At 38.8% G+C, this 19,325-nt stretch overlaps 1 protein-coding gene across 3 annotated transcripts in view; it reads right to left on the bottom strand.

Annotated features, from left to right (window-relative positions):
• Sec22a (SEC22 homolog A, vesicle trafficking protein) overlaps positions 1-19,325 on the bottom strand; it is a 62,348-nt gene that overhangs the window by 16,138 nt on the left and 26,885 nt on the right. For all 3 annotated transcript variants that reach the window (XM_057764264.1, XM_057764265.1, XM_057764263.1), the window contains 2 exons: positions 10,437-10,552; positions 573-638 (listed from right to left, as the gene is read on the bottom strand). In XM_057764264.1, the coding sequence (XP_057620247.1) occupies positions 573-638; positions 10,437-10,552 (182 nt within the window). The remainder of the gene's footprint in view (positions 1-572; positions 639-10,436; positions 10,553-19,325) is intronic.

The following is a 19,325-nucleotide window of genomic DNA, read 5'->3' as shown; positions in this document are numbered from 1 at the left end:
GAAGAACCTGCCTCCTCCTTGAGTCTCCTGTACACTCTAAGTGCTGGTTGGTGTCCTTCTCGGTGACAGTATTTCATTAACTTGCTGTCAGTACCACAGTTTAGGCTCCCTTTATTTTCCATCTCAATTGCCAGAATCATCTCCCTGCTGGTTTCCTCACTGCCAGCCCCTCTGCTCTTACAGTCCACCCTGTTCGTCTCTACTAACTTAAAAATCCTAAAATGTTGCTTTTGCTGCATCACTCCCTATTCAAGGCTTTCTCCAGAGCACAAAATCCTCTGCCTGGATGCTCAATAATTCTCACTAGAAAATCCAGACACAACCTTGCTGTTGCAGGAACATGACATGGCACCCCTGAAGCCCCAGCACAGAGAAAGGGTAAGTCCACTGGCAACCTCTGTCCAACTCAGATGGAAGTGTATGTTACAAAGGTGATGGAGGCACAAATAAAAAAGAGGCAAATAACTCAGACACCATTTTTATGTATTTTAAATACATGGGCAATTATCAGACTTGACACCTGAAACAAACAATAATTGGGAAGCATTTGTTACAAATGAAAGAGAACTTACCTGGTAAAGGCAGGCTGCTGTTCCAAGGAAAAATGCAATGATGTAATTGAGATCCTCACCATCACTCTGCAAAAAAACAAAAAACAAAGAAAGATTACCTTTTTGCTGGCACCATCTACTTAAACAAATGATCTACACCAAGATAGGCTATGACAATGTTTATGCATAGTCAAACATTTTACAGAGCAGTATATAAAAAATTATGAGTCTTGAAAAGAGAAATATAAAACGCATGGTAAGACAGAGGAAGTGAAAGATATTCTGGAGAGATGATTCAGCAGCAGTTAAAAGCACTGTTTTTCCAGAAGACAGGAATTCAATTCCTAGCACCCACATTGACTCACGACCATCTGTAATTCCATGGAATCCAATGCTTCCAGAACCTCCATGTGCTCTGGGCATACAAGTGGTACACAGACGTACATGTAGACAAAACACGGAGACACATAAAATGAACTTAAATTTAGAAGGCAGAGAAATGGGAAGTTGAGGAAAACTCCAAGCATTCTGTGTCTTGACCTCACCTGTCAATGGCATCTCACCCCAGGAAAGGTGAGAATCACCAGGGAAAAGCTAGCTCCCTCATGACACATAACGTCTCTTCCTTATAGTAAAGCCACATAAACATGCATAACACACCAGCAGGTGACCGATCAAGTTCCTCCTACTCACGAGGGTCAATGATTAAATAAACTGACAAACTTTACTACCCAGACACACATCAACGAATTGTCCAATAAAGTAACTTGACATGATAAATAAAATGGTGGCAACTGAAAAGCTACTGTCCACTAGAGTGTGCTAAATCCCACAGAGAAAGATCAGGACTGGCTCAGGGGTCACTGTGCTAGCACACAGCAGCCAGGAAGAACAACATACATATAACCACTCATGCTGCCCTTGCTGTCCTGCGAAGTGTCAGCATTTCTTCTTTCCATGCGTGTGTGAGCAGCACAGAAAGCCCAGGCAGGAGGAGGAAGCGTGTTTTCTTCTATGCAGGCACATTATACGAGGTCCCTTTTTCTTATTTTAGAACAAATAATTTTCTTTTTCCTACAAAGTCTTATTATGTAGCCCAGGACAGCCTCAAAGGCTCAATCCCCTTACCTCAGCTTCCTAAATGCTGGGATTTCAGGAAGGGGGGAGCATTTTATAATAGAAATAAATTGTTTTAGTGCAGTGGATTGCGTAAAGAACAGTCCACAAGGCAGAGGAAAGTGGCTTATCCTAGTGAGATCTTAAAACAGGAGCATTAATCTTCTTAGGATGCTCAGGTCAGTTCTCCCTTAGAGGCAGGAAGGGCCAACTTGAAGCCTTTCCATGTCTATAATTCAAAGACTTTAAACAAGCTCTGATTATTTTTTAGTCCTTTTTCCTGATTATAAAAGTTTATGTTCATTGTAGAAAATTGTGGAAGACACAGATTTTACAAAAAAAGCCCATGTAGTTCATAATCTCACATATGGGGAAAACTATTGTAAACCCTTTCATATATTTCTGGTCCTTGGTCTCTACCTCTCCCCACCCTCCACTGCCAAAGAAATGGAGCCATCCTCTTGCATGCTGCTCTTTGGTTGCTGTACTTTGGTTGCATCATTTCCCAACATAGTCAATATCCCTCAGCCACACGCTATGTAGTAGGACTTCATTACTGTCCTATATAGTAAGGTTGGTTTTTCTCTAAACTTACACTGCCATTTGAAACCTCTCTTCATTTTCTTTAGCTCTAAACACATGTTCCAGAGTCAGTCTGACCTGTGCTAAAATCTTTATTTACAAGCTATGTTTTTTATTGCTTAGTGTGTTTCTTTTTTAGAAAACAGAAGTACATCAAGCTTTGTAGTAACTATTCCAAACACTTTAGAGAATCACTGGTGCTTGTTAGCCCTTATGCCTGTGGAGTCTAAGCCTCATCCCACACAGTGGGAAGATGAGACCCACAGCAACTGCCTAAGGTCATTCATTACGCTAGTATTGGCGAGGAGATTGCAGGTCTCCTGACCTCTAGGGCAGCATTTCTACTGCTAACACAGGACTTCTAACACACCACACAAAAATTACTTCTGGGTTGGCATCAGCCTAATTATTATTGTTTCAAAACTGATCCTTAGAAGAAGCCATGCAATAAACAATGTGATAAAAGCATACGCATTCCTAAGATGTCAACTCACAACAACCTTATTAACATCTCTGAACTCAGAACAAAGCTAGGAAGCAAGTGCAAACAATCTAATTTACACATTACTCTGAACATAAAATCAAATTATCAACTTAAAAATATATATACACACAGACCCAACAAAGAAAACCTTCAGTGCCACATCATTTTAATAAATCCCTCTCACACTAAGAAGTAGTTACTAATTTAGCATAAGCGAATTTGTGCCGAATCTTTTTTTTCATTTTCTACACATTTTATTTGTATGTGTGTATGAACATGCACATAGGCATACACATGCCACAGCACACATATGGAGGCCAAGGAAAGCCTGCAGGAGTCATTTTCTCCTTCCGTCTTGTGGGTCCAGGGATTAAACCCAGGTTGTTAGACTTGGCAGCAAGTGCCTTTCCCAGAAGAGTCATCATATCAGCGCATTTATCCTGAATTTGAAACAATGACAATATACAGGAATGTTAATTCATTGAGTCTTCTAATTTAATGTGCCACAAGCACAAGGTAACATAGTAGAAGATAAATGCTGCAACCATTTTTAGTATTTATAAATCAAGGTTATAAAACTGTTACTTTAAATTACCACCTATATACTATTTAAAATCAGGAAAATACAATATAATATTCTCTAGATCTAAAATTAAAATAGCCAAATAAATCCTTTGTTTTTCCTTTTTTTCTTTAAAGACAGGGTCTCACTGTGTAGTCCTGTCTGGTGTGGAACTCGCTGGGGAGCTCAGGCTGACCTAGAACTCTCTTGCCTCAGCATTCCCAGCGCTGAGATTAAAGGCATGTGCCACTACACCCAGCCAAATCCTTTACTTTAATCAAGTTTTATAGAAATATGGAGGCTGTTGGTTCTGGGACTGTCTTTTCTCCTCCTTCATCACCAAGATATGAATAACTCCACTTAGGTAGGATTTGTACAAAATTCTACAGGGAAGACACCGTCAGTAAGATCTATTTAACTTGTGATTTAAAGGGGTTATTCCTAACATAAAATGCACTGATAACCTAGAGGAGCCTAGGATCAAGTCCAATGGCTATAATGAAGAAAAAAATAACTCTTCATCCTATCCAAGCTGTGAACCTAACTCTGAGGGAAAAGAAAAAGTGACTAATATCAGCCCATTGTGCCATAAAAGATTTACCAATATCTGAAATTTTAAGTACTTGAAAAATCCACCAATTAAACAGGAGTAACAAAGTTTTTTTTTCTTCTTTCTGCCTAAGAGTGCTGTTATTCATTGCTGAGGATTGAACCCAAGTTACAACACATAAAAAAAAATATTTTTTTTTTAAAAAAATTGAAGCCAAGGTTTAAATAAGTAGTATCCTCCTAGCCAAGCCCTTGTTTTGATGAGCAATATTTATACGGTTCAAAGTAAAGACAATCTATGAAGAGGCACTTAGTGAAGCCTTGCAGCCACTCTGTTCCCCACCCGTCATTTCCCAGCATGTTTATTACTTTCTTATCCTTACAGAGTTTGTTTATGCAAATGAAACACGCTGTTATTCTACCAGACAATCCTGCGGGGGGGGGGGGGGGGGGTATCTGTGTGGTGGGGTAAGCTGACAGGGTCTACTGAGTACAAGGTCAAGGTCAATACATCTGGCCTGAATTCCACTGGCATTCTCAAAATGCCCATTACTCTGAGGGCACAAAATTATAAAAATGAACTTCAAGACACAGATCAGATTCCTGAACCAGGCTCCATTCTAACTGGGACATCAAGGTCCTCACATGATCTATGCAGGAGGAAGGCTCAGGCCCCCACACACAGAGAAGCCCAATTCAAACTTATAAGAGCAGTCTGGGTTCAACAGGTTGTACTTTTAACTACTGCCAAGTAGAGCTGCACCTCACTGAAGAACATCAAAACATCAAAGTTCAGGGTAAGAATACGCCTATCTTTCTAGTTTCCCTTGGACTTAACATCAAAGAGAAGGCCTTTGTTCTACTGTTGACTTTGAAAATACTTTTTTTTTAAAGATATAGTCTCACTATGTAGCTCTGACTGACCTGGAACATAAGAGAAATCCACCTGCCTCTGTCTCCCAAATGCTGGATTAAAAGAGTGTGCCATGGGCCCAACTAAAATAGATTTAATTTTTTAGATTAGCCTTAGGCATACAGAGAATTGAGTAGAGACTCTCCAGATGCGCCCCCCCCCCCCCCCCCCCGCCTGCTCCCTGCTCAGTGTCTAGTAACAACTGGAATTGGTATGGTACTTTTATCACAAATGCTGAGCTAGTACTGACACACTGTTGCTTCTAAAGTTCACTCTTCCGGTTTGGACACATGGACAATAGCAGGCACCCACCATTACAGTCACACAAGACCACTTCACAACTCTGATAATCTCAGACAGTTGCCTCTCTTCCCAGTCCAGCAACTACAGGTCTATAGGTCTGCCTCTTGCGGAAAGTGTCCACTATGTAGTTTCTCGGGCTAGCTGCTGTCATCACGCAATATGCACCTAAGGAGGCCTCCATGCACTTAAGAGGACAGCCATTTCTTCTATTACTAAATGTTAGTCCACTGTATGAATTACTACCATTTACCATTCATCTTCCAGAATTGCTTCCTTGAAATTATGATTAAGTTGATATAAATATTCACATGTTGAAAGTGCTCTACTCACCTGGTGAGAGACACTTAAGAGCACTATTGCTACATGATAGAGTAAAGCTATATATAGCTCTGTGAGAAACAGCCCAACTGTTTTCCAGAGTGGCCGTAATATTTTGTACTCCCAACTTAGCAGCAGCTGTTCCTTGTTCCATGTCTTCATCAGCATTGGGAAGTGTCAGCTAGCTGGGCAGGTTTTAACAGGTGTTTAGTGGCATCATCTTGTAAACTTGTGGTTCCTTGATGGCATACGATATCCAGCATTTGTTTCCATGCCTGTCACCTGCAGTGTCTTCTGTGGTGAGGTTGTTTACTGATCTTTAGACCATTGTCAGTGGGTTGATTTGCATTCTTAGTTTTGAGTTTGAGGTGTTCTTTGTGTGTTTTAGAATCACCATCTCCCCTTCTTAAAGATTTCTTTCCATTTATGTGTGAATGAATGTATATTGAGCGTGCAGGTGCTCTTGGAGGCCAGAAGAGGGTGTCAGAGCCCTTGGAGCTGGAGTTATAGTTGTGAGACACCCAGGATAGGTGCTGGGAACCAAACTGGGTCCTCCTGAAGAGAGGCAATAATAGGCACTCTTCTCTGGAGCCATCTCCAGCCTTACAAAGTCAAGGCCTTTATCAGAGATGCTCGCAAAGTATCTTTTCCTAGCCTGTGGCTTTTTTCATTTTCTTGATTCACAGAACAGACTTTGTTAGGCTTTAATGACATTTAGCAGTCTATTTTTCTTTCCAACACTTTTGGTGCTATGCTTAAAAACTCATTTTCAGACTCTATGGTCACACAGGTTTTCCCTTCTGCTACTTTTTAAGCTTTGTTCTTTACGTTTAGTTCCATGACCCATTCTGATTTCCTGTTTATTACTTGGCATGTAGTTTTCCAGTTGTTCCAGAACCATGTTAAAATGACTGATCTGTCTCCATTGATTTGCTTTTGCTTCTTTATCAAAGATCAGGGAGCTCTATGGATGTAAGTTTATCTCTAGGTTCTTAATTCTGTCACAGTAATCTACTGTTTATTCCTTTGCCAATATCATACTGTCTTAATTACTGTAGTTTATAGTAAGTCTTAAAGTTGGACAATGTGAGCTCCCACTTTTGTTCATCAGTACTGTGTAGAACATTCTGGGTGTGAAATAGTAATAAATAGTCTGCTCCTCACACAGGGTTCCTAAAACCCTTATAAAGGTGCTAGAAAAATCTTTTGCTCCGATTAATCTTTGATACCAGTCCTGTCACAGATCCCCTAAGATCTTTCTAATTTCTTGAGTTATAGAAGGATTTGACCCAGAATTCCCATCTCTTGGAATTTCTTGTGTAAGGAGGACAGCTTTTGTTTTGAAGCAACTCTTGATAGAGTCCTAGATAAGTGCTAGATACCAGAAAAGACCACAGCTGGATGCCTGGGATTTCTATCTCCATTCCAATCTTCCAGGGAGGAGAGGAGAGATAAGAAGGTTAATAACCAATCATGCACCCCCCCCCCAAATCTCTAAAACACAGAGTTTGGAGAACTTCTAAATTGGTGAACATTTCAACATGTGAGGAAATGTGGGCAAACCCACCCCACAGGGACAGAAACCCATGTCCAGAGCTTTCCCAACCTCTCCCTATGTAGTTCTTAACCCATCTGTATCCTTTGAAATACTCTTTATAATTAACCAGAGCTGATCCAAAAACTATTCCACCAAATCTTGCTCCAAGAGAGAGTTGTACAAACCTCCAACTTATAGCCAGCTAGTCATCAATCTGGTCCTACAACCAACACCTGAAGGAAGGGTAGGCCCATAAAACCAAGCCCTTAGCATGTGAGTCCTAACTCTAAGCAGACAGTATTAAAACTGAACTAAATTGGCCAAGCAGTAGTGGCACATGCCTTTAATCCCAGCACTCAGGAGGCAGAGGTGGGTGGATCTCTGTAAGTTCGAGACCAGCCTGATCTACAAGAGCTAGTTCCAGAATAGGCATCAAAACTACACAGAGAAACCTGGTCAAAAAAAAAAAAAATCTGAACTAAATTGTAGGACACCTAGAAAGAACCAACAGCTCAACAATATTGAGTTTCCTCTCTAATGTGGAATCTCTCTCCATTTATTTAATCTTCGATTTCTTTGGTCAGAGTTTATAATCTACTTTATATCAGTCCTGTGAGTGTTTTATATTTATTTGTAAGTACTTCTTTTTTAGTACTTTCAATTCTCAACTGTTTGCTGCTGGAATTTAAGAAATTTTTATACAGTACAAGCTCCCTCCAGTATACAACTATACTCCCATCAGTTTCAGGAGCTGGCTGTTGTTCTTGGTAGTCATTATACAGCTAATCATGCCATCTGCAAACTTATCTTTTCCTTCCATATGTATTTTTCCTTTTCACCTTACTGCATCAGCTAGGATTTCCAGTGCAATGTTAACTAGAAGAGGTCAGAGGAGGTGCCTTCATCCTATTTCTGTCTTAGGGGGAAAGTATCTAGTTCCTTGTCACTAAAGATGTTATTTGCTTGAGATTTGAAAATTCCTGGTTTGCTCCAAGCTGTGTTTTGGGGATTTTTGTTTGCGTTTTTTTGTTTTGTTTTTTGTTTTTTTTTAAATCATGGATGAAGGACTTTGGGATTTTGTCAAATGCCTTTCTGTATCTACTGACGTGATCATGTGATTATTATTTCTCCTTTAGACTGTTGAAGTGATAGCAGTAATTGATTTCAAATCAGCATTGCACAACTGGGATAAATCCCACTTGGTTGTTATATAATTATTTTTATTTGTCATTATAGTTTGATTTGTTAATACATTGCTAAAGATCTCTGCATCTGCATCTAAGAAAGATAAATTGTGAAGCTGTCTTTTAAAAATATAAACAAGGTGAGAAATCTCAGCACAAAGCATCAATTACAGCTAAGTAGTAAATAGTTTGATCAGATTATTCTTCTAAAACCTAAAACTGCATCACTGCAATTAGACAAGTGTATTACTGATTAGAAGAGAACACAGAACAATTAGCAATGAAGAGAAGCTTAAGCCAATTGCAGCATTTCAAAAGCATTACAGACTATAGTACACAAAAACTTTTTTTAGTTTTTCAGTTATGAACCAGAAGAGGAAGAAGGAGAGACTCAGCTCCAGAAAAGAAAGGACAAGATAACTGAGAGGATGAAGTAAGTCAAAGTCACCTTTAGTAGGCTGTGCCAGAGTGCTCGCCTTCATAGGCTCTGAGCCCAGCTCCCAGCTTCCATACGATATTCAGTCAGGATGTAAACACGGTTTTGTAATGGGAAAGCTTTTTCTACCCAGGGCTACTCTAGCTAGAAAAGCTAACTCTTCACACCCTACCCCATGTTTTTTCTATATATCAATAAAATGGTTTCCAAAGATGTCTTTATTTATCAGCATTTTTAGTCAGCAGTTTCCAAAGTGCCCATTTCCTGTCATTGACAGCTTGACTGGCTGGCTGAAAACTGAACTGCTGGAATAAATCCAACCGTGCAGAGGTGTATTGCACCACGCCCGTCTGCGCTCTATGTGCTACCATACAGTTTGTGAACCGGGCAAGGGGCTGGAGATTGAAACACACAAAGACTCACAGACGCACAGACACGGGTCATCCTTGAAACAAAAATGCCCCCTTTATTGTGTCCAGAGGCAACTTATATAGAGATCCTTAACTGATAGATACACCCCAGCAAACCCACCAGAAATCACTCCCCTGCCATCAGGAACTCCTGAGGGTCTCATGCTCAGAGCAGCTGCAAGCATTACAAGTTGTTTATCAGAAATTCAGAATCTGGGGGATTCACAGCTCCCAACACAGAGGGATGGGACAGAAGGCAGAGGAACCACAACCAGCATCCTATGCCTAAAAGGGGGCAGTAGCTTTACCTGTGAATTAACTGTTTGGAAGAAAATCTTAAGAGGACAGCCCAGGCATCCCTTTTAGGAACCATGATGTCATCTCTTTTCAGTTGGCTTTAGGTAGCTGAACAAAGAGGACATAAACCTAGCATGGTAAGCAGGTTTTTATAGATAGTATCCTGAACTTAATGCTACACACACGCAGAGAGAGAGAGAGAGAGAGAGAGAGAGAGAGAGAGAGAGAGAGAGAGAGAGAGAGAGAGAGAGACAGAACAGGTTTTTATAAATGGATTCCTGAACGTAATGGTGGAGAGACAGACAGGCACACATGCACACACACAGAGACAGAGAGAGAACTCTGATTTATAATGTGATATATCAAGAAGTCTTGGGAAAATAGAGAATGGGAACAAAGGAAAAGACAACTGTGCATCTAAAACCTGATGGACTTAGACAGTTTGGTAGCTAAAGGCCTGGAATATGAAGTGCCTGAAGAAACCAGTGTCCCTGCTGCTAACCAGGCAGCTCAGATTTGAAAAGGCCACTGAGCAGAAGGAAAAGCAGCAGCACTTACTAAGGAACACCCAGGAGCAGTGTCCATGTGGACTGTCTTCCTGCTCCTACTTTCCTCTCCCTCTTGCTCCTCCAAGACCGGCTCACCGTCTCTCCTCACCTCTTCTGAATCACAGTAATCTCTCCTCTTCTGGCTCTAAGAACTTAGTTATTACTCCCATACGTCTTTGCCTATCAAATTCAACTGTAAACTGTGAGAATGCAGGGTCCATGCTGCATAGCTAGATGTTCCCCAGTGCCTGTCAACAATGCCTCTAAACGAGTGGATGACAAGGGAACATGTCAACCAGAAGTCAGTACTTTTTGGGTGGTGGGTGCTTTTGTGGGTTTTGTTTTTTGTTTTGAGACAGGGTTTCATTACACAACCATGCTAGCCTAGAACTCACTATGTGGTTTCAGCTGGCCTCAGATTTATAACCCTCCTGCTTCAGCCTCCCATGGGCCAGGATTACAGGCATGCCTACCAGACGTGTTACTGTAACCATGCTTTTGAAAGAAGGTATCAAAGGGCAAGTATAAGAACACAGATTCCGAGCTTGTGTTGTGAATTATACTAAGTCCTAATCCAATTCAAATCAACTATGTAATAAGCAGAATGAATAGACAGTCACCTGACACTGTAAAAATAGCACAGTACCTGCAGAAGGCTTTCTATGGCGTGAAAGCCTCGAATTAAGTTCAGAGCTCCACATAAGAGACTAAGGATAAACGCCACGATCCCTGACAGAGTTGCTGGTTCCAGTCGCTGATGTGCTGGGAGAGAAAAAAAAATAGTTAGAAATGAATACCAACATCTCATGCTAGCTAAGCTTATGTCAACCCAAATTCACTGTTCAACTTAGATGTATTCAAAGTAAATAACTTTAAAGAATATACCTTACTAATTAAATAGTTCCCAGTCTCCCAAAGCAGGGTTTCTCTGTGTAGCCCTGGCTGTTCTGGAACTCACTCTGCAGACCTCAACTACAGAGATCTGACTAGCTTCACCTCAGAGATCTACCTGCCTCTGCCTCACTGTGCTGGGATTAAAGGTGTGTGACACCATACCGAGCTGAAATATTCTTTCTAAAATGAAAAATATTTGACAACATAAAAGTCCCATTCTCAAGTCAAATGGAACTAATATTGTTTTTCTACATTTTAATAGATGTGCCTAACTTCTATTTTCAATAAAAGATGCTATGTATGGAGTACCCACATCTGTCAGTAAATAACTTGGGGGAACTTACTAACAAAAAAATGTGTACAATTTGCAATTTGGTACAAGTATTTTCACAAGATGACTTTGCTTGGAGAGTCAATGTGAAGCTCCTATGCTTTCTGAAAATGCTTAGACAACATTCTTACAGATAAATATAGCTTGCTTTTAGGCAAAGCCCATGTATTTAGGACAGAAGACTATAGACACACTGGCTATATGTAAAAGCTTATTCATAATCACCACCCAAGCTCTTCAACAGAGTGCAGTCTTGCAGCTAGGAAGACTGGGCCCTTGGTCTCTTGAAGGTAAAAGTGACTAAATAAAACCACACCAGAACCAAACCAGCTGCATATATTGCCATTTCATCTTTAAAAACATTCCCTTAACTTTCAGGCTTCAACAACATAAAATATTTTATTATACAATCATTTCCCTTCATGATCATTTCACAATTATTAGGATTTACAATTGTGACTAAATGAAATCACAAACTAAACACATAATCAGTAGACTTCAAAAAGGACACTGCCAAAGAGGACATCAGAACCACATTTTCATTACTTTATCTAAACCACTGAAGTGTAAAAACCCAACAATGAAGTTAATGAGGCAGAACATTAATAAAGGAAAAGCTCAGATCTTTGCAAATTATATTCAGCCATCACAGCAGAAAAGATTCCCCAAAGAGTTAATAAAAACCCAAAAACCTACATCTCATAAACTATTCTTCAGGATCAGCAGAAAGTACTAATCTAGAATAACAGTCATAATTTCCTCTTTGCCCATGTCTAGTCTTTCAATAAACTCCCTTGAGATTCTACTGTGAAAACAGAAAACCAAATGTCGCTGTGTAGTATTGATACCATGGTCTTTCAGCAGTGAGAAAAAGTCAACTAGTCATATTTTGGAGAATCTGTCCCTCTTGGTCCATCCTTTCTCAGAAAGAGGTAAATTGGACTCTCATAAAAAGCAAATGGGCTTTAGGAATAAAACCAACTGACAACTGAGTAATTATCAAATATAGTTATCAAATCACACTTCCATATGAAACAAGGTACCTCATTAAAAAAAAAAACCCAACAGTGAAAATTAAAGCTTTACATCGTCAATTCAGGTGTGTTCAAAGGAAAGCTGATACCATTTCATGTGTTGATCGCAATGTATTTAAGAAATAAACAAGCCAATATACATTATTAAGTTTCTAACACCTGCCTTTTAGCCTCAGGACATGTGTTTTATAATAATAGTATGCCATTTATGAATTCATCATTTCAAAATGACCACAGGTATTTTTAAAGGGTAAAAGCAAGTGCTAAACCTCTTTTAATGAAGACAAAGAAAGCACTGTGCACAAGGGCAGGCTGGCACAGTGCCCATTTACTGTGGGCAAGGAATTCTAATGTGTTGACTTCCCTGCTTCATCCTCACCCCTTCCCGGGACCTGTGGCTAGTTTTTCAAGAGTTATCAAGCAAACTTTATTCTACAAACCCAAGAGGATGGCCTCACAGAAGGGCACTTTCCCGGTTTGAGAAACAAAGAAGGTACTTAACCACATTGTAATGTATTTACTGTGCTATCTGCTATTCAGTGAAACAGATTCTAGATCTGCTGTAACCCAAGAAAAGTTTGCAGCACACTCAGTTTGGCACTAGGCCAGGAACTAGTATATAGCATATATCTGAGCCATGACAAATGAGGGGCTATGCAGGAATACATGGATTTTTTTTTTCCTGAAGCCAGGTAGCATCACCCAAACGGCTGTCTCATTTTGCTACTGTCAGATGTGCAGAGAACCAAAGGCACCTGCGGTGGGGGGTCTAGAATGAATTATGTGGGTAATGGTACCAACAGATAGACCAGAAAACATCTGGATGCAAAGAAATGGTATCCAATCTATTGTCTATTTGTTGACACTGTAAGGCAGTTTCAGAAGCGAAGCTGAAGGCAAAATTCAGACAGCAAGAAGTGAAATAACTGGTGATGCTGAGCTAAGAGCATGGGTGTGTGTTTTTGTGTAAAAGTAGACAGTAGGGATGGAAGATTAACACAAAACAGGATTGAGAGAGCCATTATCACATAATGTGTATAGGGAAGGAAGACAGTTCAGAAAGGCTGAAACAGAAAAAAGAAGAAAAAAAGGAGAGCAGAGTAGCATCTATCGTGAAGACTTGCAAAGATGGTGGACTAAACCACAGTCCCTCTGCTCAACATCAGAGTGCACAAGGTACATCACTGAAGAAAGCCAATACCTGTTATGTCCCTTAGTAAACATAACTTACTCCCTAGAGTACAACATAATACACTAACTTGATGACACACCTTTCTAATCATAATGAGTCTCTTTTTTTCTTTCCTTCCTTGCCCCTCATTTTTTTAATGACTTACTTATTTTATGCATGAGTGCTCTATCACCATGTACAACTTTATTCCAGAAGAGGGCACCAGATTCCACTAGCGATGGTTGTTAGTCACTGTGTGGTTGCTGGAATGAACTCAGGACCTCTGAAAGAGCAGTCAAGGGTCTTAACCGCTGATTCAGTCTCCAGTACCCACCCCTCCACACACACACACTTTTTTTAGAAAGGGATTCACCATGTGGCCCACGCTGGCCTCAAACTCATGATTCCCCTGACTCAATCCAATCTCCTGATTGCTAGCATTATAGGCATTTGCTATTTACAATTTCTGATCAGCCTTGTACTTTTTTTTATTAGATTATATTCTTATTCCCATCTTGAAAGTGTTTACTACTGTCATAAAATGCCTCCACGATGATTAGCACAATAATTCAGAGAAAACTATTGGGCAAATTAGAGTAATATTTTATGGCAACTGGTAAGTTGTCTATAAAATTCCCAAAATGGATGAAGATTAAAGGGATGTCAGAAACTGAGGAATTTGTGACTTTTTAAAAGGAAAAAGTAGAAGCAGAATAAATTTTAAAAGACTAACATTAAATATGGTAAGGGTATGGAGTAATGGCCTGCTTTTAGCTCAAATACCCTATAGCTGCCTCTCTGTCCCAGAGATCAGGCCACGCCCCAGTGAAGTTCTTTAATCTCTAGAACAAAGAGTCAAGAAAGCAAGCTATCCTGTAGCCTTGCAGCTCTTTGCCCTATCTAGTGCCTGCCTCCATAGTACTGCCACTTGTCAGGGTCCAGCTAGATCACGTGCTATGAAGCTTACCTATTCTCTGGAAAAAGAGTCAAACGTGTTTGTTCTTGGAAACAGAAGAGTATACTTCTCACGTCAGGATCCCTATCATGCTATCCATGGCAGACATCTCTCCTAAGGAAACACCTCTCAGGATTTAAAGGGACATTTCTCTGTCTCCTTCTCTCTCTCCCCCTTAAGGCCCCATTATGCTATCTATGGCCATGATGACACATTTCTCCTAATTCCTATCCTACTTCAAAGCTGAGTCATGGCTGCCCATGGTTGAGGTTCTCCTACTAAAGCTCATTCTGAAAGGTATTTCTGTGTCAGCTCTTTTCTAAGTTATAACAGTTACTTGTGGGAATGTAAAATGGAACAAATACTTCAAATCCATCAGTTTCTTAAAGATTGAACAACTAACCCTCTGATCCAAAAGTGCTGCTCCTGATTTACTCAAGGGAAATAAAAACAGGTCAACAAAAATATCTAGCTTTTCTTACAGTAAGCAAAACCTGAAAACAAGTAATGCCCATCAGCAATAAATATCCTGTAATATAGTCACACAAAAAGTATTCAGACATGTTATATGTGACATTACATTAAAAAGCTGTATACAAGAGTCATATAATAATCCTATTAAATAATATTCTAGAATGAATAAAATTAAGATAAAAAAGTCACAACAGTGATTTCTGGGAAAAGGCAAGCAGGAAATATTTGAGAGGATATGGAAATGTTTAAACAATGCATTATCATGTCTTTTTATTCTGTATTTCTGAAGGTTTGACGTTTTGGGACTTTATTCTCTTAGGACTAAATGACAAACAATTTACTCTAGTGAATCTTTTTCTTGCCAACAACCAATCTTGATCTTCACATCCCACCATCTTCTCTATTTGGCCCTCATACTCAGGGCCACTAATTTCTTGCCCAATCATCCCAGGTTCTGACATCAAGTAGACAGACTGTGTCCCAATGCCCAGATTATTCAAATTAGCCATTCCCAAACCAGTCTTCTCTAGTCCTTCTCTAGAAAACCACAGCAAAAGTTCCTGCTCATATTTGTCCTTTCCATTCCTTAGGGATAACAATATTTTTAGTGTCTTTTCAATGACAGTCATTCTCAGAATCTGTGGACCACAGCATAGTTGAATAAAATATTAAGACATCCGTTTTAAAATATTTATGCCTATAAAGGAATTTTTTTCTTTAAAACAAAAGAACTATAGAAATAAATTATCAAGTGACTGACTGAGAATACATAAAGAGTATATAAAATAAAGATGGAAAAAACATCAATACAGTTGCTTAGTTGCATAAAAGGTACGTGAGGATTGATTACACTAGTCTGCTTAACATCCATATATCTGAAATTTTCCATAGGAAGACATTTTTTAAAAGACAAAGAAAAAGCAAGATTTACTACTTCATTTAACAAGACCACCCACTCCATTATGGACAGATTTCAATAACTATGGCAAGGTACATATATATGACAGTACATTAAGAAGCTGTATACAAGATACATATATATGACAGTACATTAAGAAGCTGTATACAAGGTACATATATATGACAGTCCATTAAGAAGCTGTATACAAGGTACATATATATGACAGTCCATTAAGAAGCTGTATACAAGGTACATATATATGACAGTCCATTAAGAAGCTGTATACAAGGTACATATATATATGACAGTCCATTAAGAAGCTGTATACAAGGTACATATATATGACAGTACATTAAGAAGCTGTATACAAGGTACATATATATGACAGTCCATTAAGAAGCTGTATACAAGGTACATATATATGACAGTCCATTAAGAAGCTGTATACAAGGTACATATATATGACAGTCCATTAAGAAGCTGTATACAAGGTACATATATATATGACAGTCCATTAAGAAGCTGTATACAAGGTACATATATATGACAGTACATTAAGAAGCTGTATACAAGGTACATATATATGACAGTACATTAAGAAGCTGTATACAAGATACATATATATGACAGTACATTAAGAAGCTGTATACAAGGTACATATATATGACAGTACATTAAGAAGCTGTATACAAGAGCCAGACCATAGGGAGAAAGGATCAAAGGATTTCAAAGAAAAGTCAGGAAATGTTTTTAAAGTGATTTAAAATCACTATTCCAAAATAGGGGGAAAGCTTGAAAACTAAATAATTTTAGTTAGAGGTTCTCCTCCCCAAATGTTTCAACTTGAGGATTACAGAAAATATTATGTAAACTCAGTCTAAATTAAAATATAGTTTAAAGTTAATTTTAAAGTGAGCTCTAGTTTTAAGTTACTCTTTCTTAAAATAATTTAAACCAATTCCAGTTTTTTCTCCCATTCTCCTAGTGTCTAGTGTTGAATGATTCAGCATGGCAATGTGGTCTAAGTCCAGAGAGAACTTCTAGAGGTCAGTAGTACAAAGGGTTTCTAACAGAGTCTACTTTTAGGTAGGTCAAGTTGGAAACCCACCTCAAATTAAAACCATCACCCTAAGTCCTGAGTACATGTATTAATGTGCAGACACCCGAAGCAACAGCTACTGCTGGACCCATCCAGTTAGGATTATCATAGGAGATGGGTCAGCAGAAGGAAGTCTTGAAGTTTTTCCATCCAAACACCATTAAGCAACTAATCAGTCTCCTGAGTTAACTGCAATGACTAGTGTTGCCACCTAAGGTTTAAAAACCTATGGTGGTAATCCCAATTAAATAGTGATTTCTGTGTTGGAGAGATTGCTCCGTGGTTAAGTACTAGATGCTCTTGCAGAAGACCAGGGTTTAATTCCCAGCACTCACATGACAGCTCACACAATCTGTAACTACAGTTCCAGATGCTCCAATACTCTCTTCTGACCTCCTCAGGCACCAGACAGACACAAGGAACACAAATATACATGCAAGTAAAATCCGCATACATATTTTAAAAATAATATTAAAATTAAAAAAACAACCCACCAAAATAGTGATTTCCATTTAACATTCCTGCTTGGGTCTCCACAATGGTTGTCTTAAAGAATGACATTTTTTTATAAGTTCCGATTGTAAGTGCTTTTCACTTTGTAGCTGAGGATGACTCTGAAATTCTGACCACCCCAACCTCCACTTCTGGTTTATTTGGTGCTGGGGACTCTATCACCTAAGTTAGGGTCCAGTCCCGCAAGAGCTTTTCTAGATGTGATCTCTCGCAAGTACTCATCAATCCATTCTCTTAAAAGTAGACAGTAATTTGGTAAATGTTTTTCTCTGTCCTTATAAACAGAAGAAATAGAAGTATTTTGTTTCTACCTGGCAGTACATTAACCATGTTGTCATTAGATTAATCTATATCAGGAGTTAGCAAACTATGACCCATAAACCAAATTCGGAACACTTATTTTACATATTGTCTATGACTACAATTTTTATGCATTACACCAGCAGAGTTACATCAGACCTGTATAGCCTTAAGAAATCGAAAATGTGTGGTATATACCCCTTTATAGAAAAAGTTTACTGGCCCTTGGCTTACGAAGATTAGTATCTTAATACTCCATGTGCATTATTTTGGTATATATTATTATTCTCATGGTGATAGTACTTGAAAAACAGACAGTAGTATATGACTTAGGTTAGATACCTTAATACACATGTGTGCTAGACAATGGAAAATAACTACAATTATAGAAGAACATCACCTCAGTCAGATACTGGTGATCAAAGATTTAAAACATGTTGGGCAGTAAGAATTAAGTGTATTCACATGGCAATTGGTACCACTAAGAAAAGATACACTGATTAGTATGCCTTTTTTAGATTTCAAAGACATTTCTACATTTCTGCACATGTATTGAGTCACTGTTTACTGAATGACAACAGTTGAGGGCCCAGAGAAACAGAGGATCTAGAATGCATTACATGACACCATGGGCTCAATGCAATGGTGTGCAAAATAATCCTGGAAGGCAGGAATGATACTAAGAAAGCCAACAAAACACTATTAAGAAGACCCTGGTTACAAAGCAATGGATGGTCTCTTGGCAAGGAACTGTTTCCACTTTGAAAAGTGTTTCTTAGCTTGCTAGACATGGTAGAACTCAACTACCCAATGGTGAAATAATAGTTTTATACTAAAAAGCCAAAAGCAATCACAAAAACAAATTAAAGCCAGTGAAGAACAGAAAATGAATTTCAAAAATGAAGGCAGCTAGAGACAAAGGTAATCAAAACTGATATGACAAAAGGAAAATATCAAGAGATGGCTTATTAGTAACTAGTAATTGCTGCACCACCAAAGGGTCCACACTGAGCAGATCATTAACTAACTGTCTATAACTCCAGTTCCTAGGAATCTGACACCTCTTCTGGACTCTCAAGTACCACATACATGTGAACAGTTATTCAGAGACACATAAATAAAAATAAAATAAAAAATTGTCAAAATGATAGATTAAAACCCAATAGTTTCAATAATGACATTAACTGTAAATGACAGTTATCTAATTTTTAAAAAGCCAAAATTATAAAATTAGATTTTTTTAAGGATGCAACCAAATGATACCTATAAATACCATCTTATTTCCCTACCCTATGAGATAAAAAAACAGTTTATTTGATTAAACAAAAATAAAATGTGCATAAGAACAATTTCTGTTTTTGTTTTTTTCGAGACAGGGTTTCTCTGTAGCTTTGGAGCCTGTCCTGGAACTAGCTCTTGTAGACCAGGCTGGTCTCGAACTCACAGAGATCCGCCTGCCTCTGCCTCCCGAGTGCTGGGATTAAAGGCACTACCACTGCCCAGTTAAAATAAAATGTACAAAGGAACAATTTCAAAGTCCAAAGAAAAACTGGTTTTATCCTAAGGCACCAACCAGTAGCTGATACTGCATCTCTTAGCTACTTCCCCAGTCCTCTCTGTGGACCACAGTGATATATGCAGAGGTCTGTTATGTTCGAAACACTTTAATACTGCCTCTTTACCTGCTCACTGCTCGCCATGCTTGTGGACAGCACTAGTAACATTAAAGGTTTTAAAGATAAACACCCCCAAACAGGGGAAGGGGTTTACAAAAAAAAAAAAAAAATCAAAACAAAACACTTTTGCCTTGAAGTTCAGGGGAAATTCCCCTAGTCACCCATTCATTGCATCGACAAGCTCTGA

Source organism: Chionomys nivalis, chromosome 3 (assembly GCF_950005125.1).
Source record: "Chionomys nivalis chromosome 3, mChiNiv1.1, whole genome shotgun sequence".
NCBI classification, from domain to species: Eukaryota; Metazoa; Chordata; class Mammalia; order Rodentia; family Cricetidae; genus Chionomys; species Chionomys nivalis.
Note: the sequence above shows the minus strand (reverse complement) of the source record. Positions and strands in the feature narration are given on the sequence as shown.